Raw genomic sequence first — 2,611 nt, forward strand, 5'->3', positions numbered from 1 at the left:
AGCCCCCAATGAGGGTATAATATATATATATATATATAGATATATATATATACTGTATAGATATATATATTCAAATTAAAATGGCAACATCTTTTATAAAGTATATGTGTTCATATGTGCTTCATTTTCACTGGAGGAAACCTGTGGTGTGATGAGGGGTGAACGCAGCAAAAACTTAGGCTACAGTAGATGGGGAACCGATTGCTCCCCCATGATATTTTGTAAACTGTATTTATGACAAAGAACTGCACAGATGCAGATATTATAACAATCTATTGATAAACACACACCTCTGTTTCTCGCTCTGCGCCTCTGCGGTCTGCGGATTGAAAAAAACGTGCTGAAAGACGGAGGGGAGCCGATCGAAATCTGCTGCCGTTTTCATATGAAATTTAAAGGGGACTGAGGCGATCACGAATTCGTGTACAGTTTATGGAACTAATCGCAAAATTTTAGGGGGGCTGAGTAGTCATAGTAGCTGAGTATAGCCCCCCTAAAAATGGCCTAGCGACGCCCATGGTAACCAGACTGGCCACATGCAACTGTCAACAGTTTTTATAATGATTAATTGAAAAACACAGATTGAACTGATTAATTTAAATGATTCTTATCAACTCAACTGTTCTATTTGAATTTAAATCTGTCTTGCACTCTCATAAAACGAATAAAAAAACATTAAAATGTTGGATTATTTAGCAAATATTGGATAACTTCCAACTCTAGCTTAAATACAAAAACGTGATTATGGAAAAAGTGCATAGAAGTCGAACAGTAATATTATCCATGATTTCAGTTTTGTTTCCCAACCTGGTTTTTGTTTTCAGAAACAGAAAGGAGTTTGGAAGGCAGTAAAGCAGCTCATTTGCTCCTGTCAGACTTCACACTACACTGCCGCTGGTGAAATTAGCACTGCTCTCTGACCTTTACTTCAACAAACCGAGAAACTCATGCCTCTCCTGAGATTTGGGTCGTGGCGGTGAGGCTGATGGGGAAAACTGGAGGACTATTACTGACATTCCAGAACAATGATCAAATCTACATGGCTACAACAACAATAACTGCAATTATGAGACATCAGCACTGAAATATTCAACACCTCTCTGTCTTTTTGAGTTATGAACGAGTTGCTAAGATGTGTTTAGAAATGGATGATCTTTTACAATGCTGGTGTAGTTTAGTTGAAGGTTGTAGGTTTGAATCCCAGTGGGATTGATTCAAGACATATGTGACCCTGGACCACAAAACCAATCATAAGTAGCACGGATATATTTGTAGCAATAGCCAACAATACATTGTATGGGTCAAAATTATCGATTTTTCTTTAATGCCAAAAATCATTAGGATATTAAGTACAGATTATGCTCCATGAAGGCATATAGTAAATTTCCTACCGTAAATATATCAAAACGTATTTTTGGATTAGTAATATGCATTGCAAAGGACTTCATTTGGATAACTTTAAAGGTGATTTTCTCAATATTTTGATTTTTTTGCACCCTCAGATTCCAGATTTTCAAATAGTTGTATCTCGGCCAAATATTGTCCTATCCTAACAAACCATACATCAATGGGAAACTTATTTATTCAGCTTTCAGATGATGTATAAATCTCAATTTAAAAAAATGTACCCTTATGACTGGTTTTGTGGTCCAAGGTCACATTTAGGCACTGTAAGTCACTTTGAATAAAAGACTCAACTGCATTAATAAAAGTTAATGAAACTGGAAACTTGTGACTTCTGCTGAAGACTTATGACTAAATGAGATAAAACTGGCATAAAAGTTCTCATACTGAAACTATTCAATATGATTACTTGCCCAGTCAGTGAGTACTAACTAGTGGCTTTATCCAGGTGACTCACAGTCAGTAACTTAGGACAGAGTATCTTGCTCAATGGCTCAAAATGACAGTTTGTAAATAAGCCTTTCAACTACCTCACGAGTTTTAACCACTTCGTCACAGCACTGAAGTTAACTTGTAAACACCAAAAAAAAAAAATTTCTTATGGAAAATGTCTGTGTAGATGATATGAAGTAGATCTAATGTGGTTCATATGAGGTTTTAACTGGAGCACTGCACTCGTAGACTTCAGACCGATGTGAAAACAGTGAAATACCTTTCTGCTTGTCCATCGCTGGAAATGCTCAAAGCGTCCAAGTGAACTGTTCTCGTCCGCTTCCAGAGTTCATCGCTGAGTCTGTTCCTGGATGTGTAAACGAATTTATAGTGGCTTTATGTAAAATTCGAAGTGAATTAAGTGAGAGTTGCGGGTCAGGCGACAGACAAACGAAGATAACAGCGAAACTGTCCAAACAAGCGCCTACATTGTCAACATCCACTCCACATCTCTGTGTATCACTGGACTCTCCGCCTCCAGCTGCGCTTCTGTACAGTAGCTCCACAGCGCCACCACGCGCCCTCAATAACTATTACAAACAAAACCTGCATAGGATTAGCTACCAGTGATTTATCTGGGTGATTTATTTACCTGGGTGAGGTAGTAAATGTTTATTTCATTTATAAAGGGGAAAAAACAACAACTTTCATTTTATGAATGAAAACATGACACAATATTTATATTACCGTTAGTGCTGTCAAACGATTAATCGCG

The 2,611-nt window shown here is 37.4% G+C and overlaps 1 protein-coding gene across 2 annotated transcripts in view; it reads right to left on the reverse strand.

The window, feature by feature from the left end:
- LOC107691563 (actin filament-associated protein 1-like 2) overlaps positions 1–2,345 on the reverse strand; it is a 48,495-nt gene extending 46,150 nt beyond the window's left edge. For both annotated transcript variants that reach the window (XM_016490217.1, XM_016490216.1), the window contains exon 1: positions 2,117–2,345. In XM_016490217.1, coding sequence (XP_016345703.1) covers positions 2,117–2,132 — 16 coding nt within the window. In that variant the 5' untranslated portion in view covers positions 2,133–2,345. The remainder of the gene's footprint in view (positions 1–2,116) is intronic.
- Between the last annotated feature and the right edge of the window lie 266 nt (positions 2,346–2,611).

Source organism: Sinocyclocheilus anshuiensis, unplaced genomic scaffold, assembly GCF_001515605.1.
Source record: "Sinocyclocheilus anshuiensis isolate Anshui unplaced genomic scaffold, SAMN03320099.WGS_v1.1 scaffold630, whole genome shotgun sequence".
In the NCBI taxonomy this organism is placed as follows: domain Eukaryota; kingdom Metazoa; phylum Chordata; class Actinopteri; order Cypriniformes; family Cyprinidae; genus Sinocyclocheilus; species Sinocyclocheilus anshuiensis.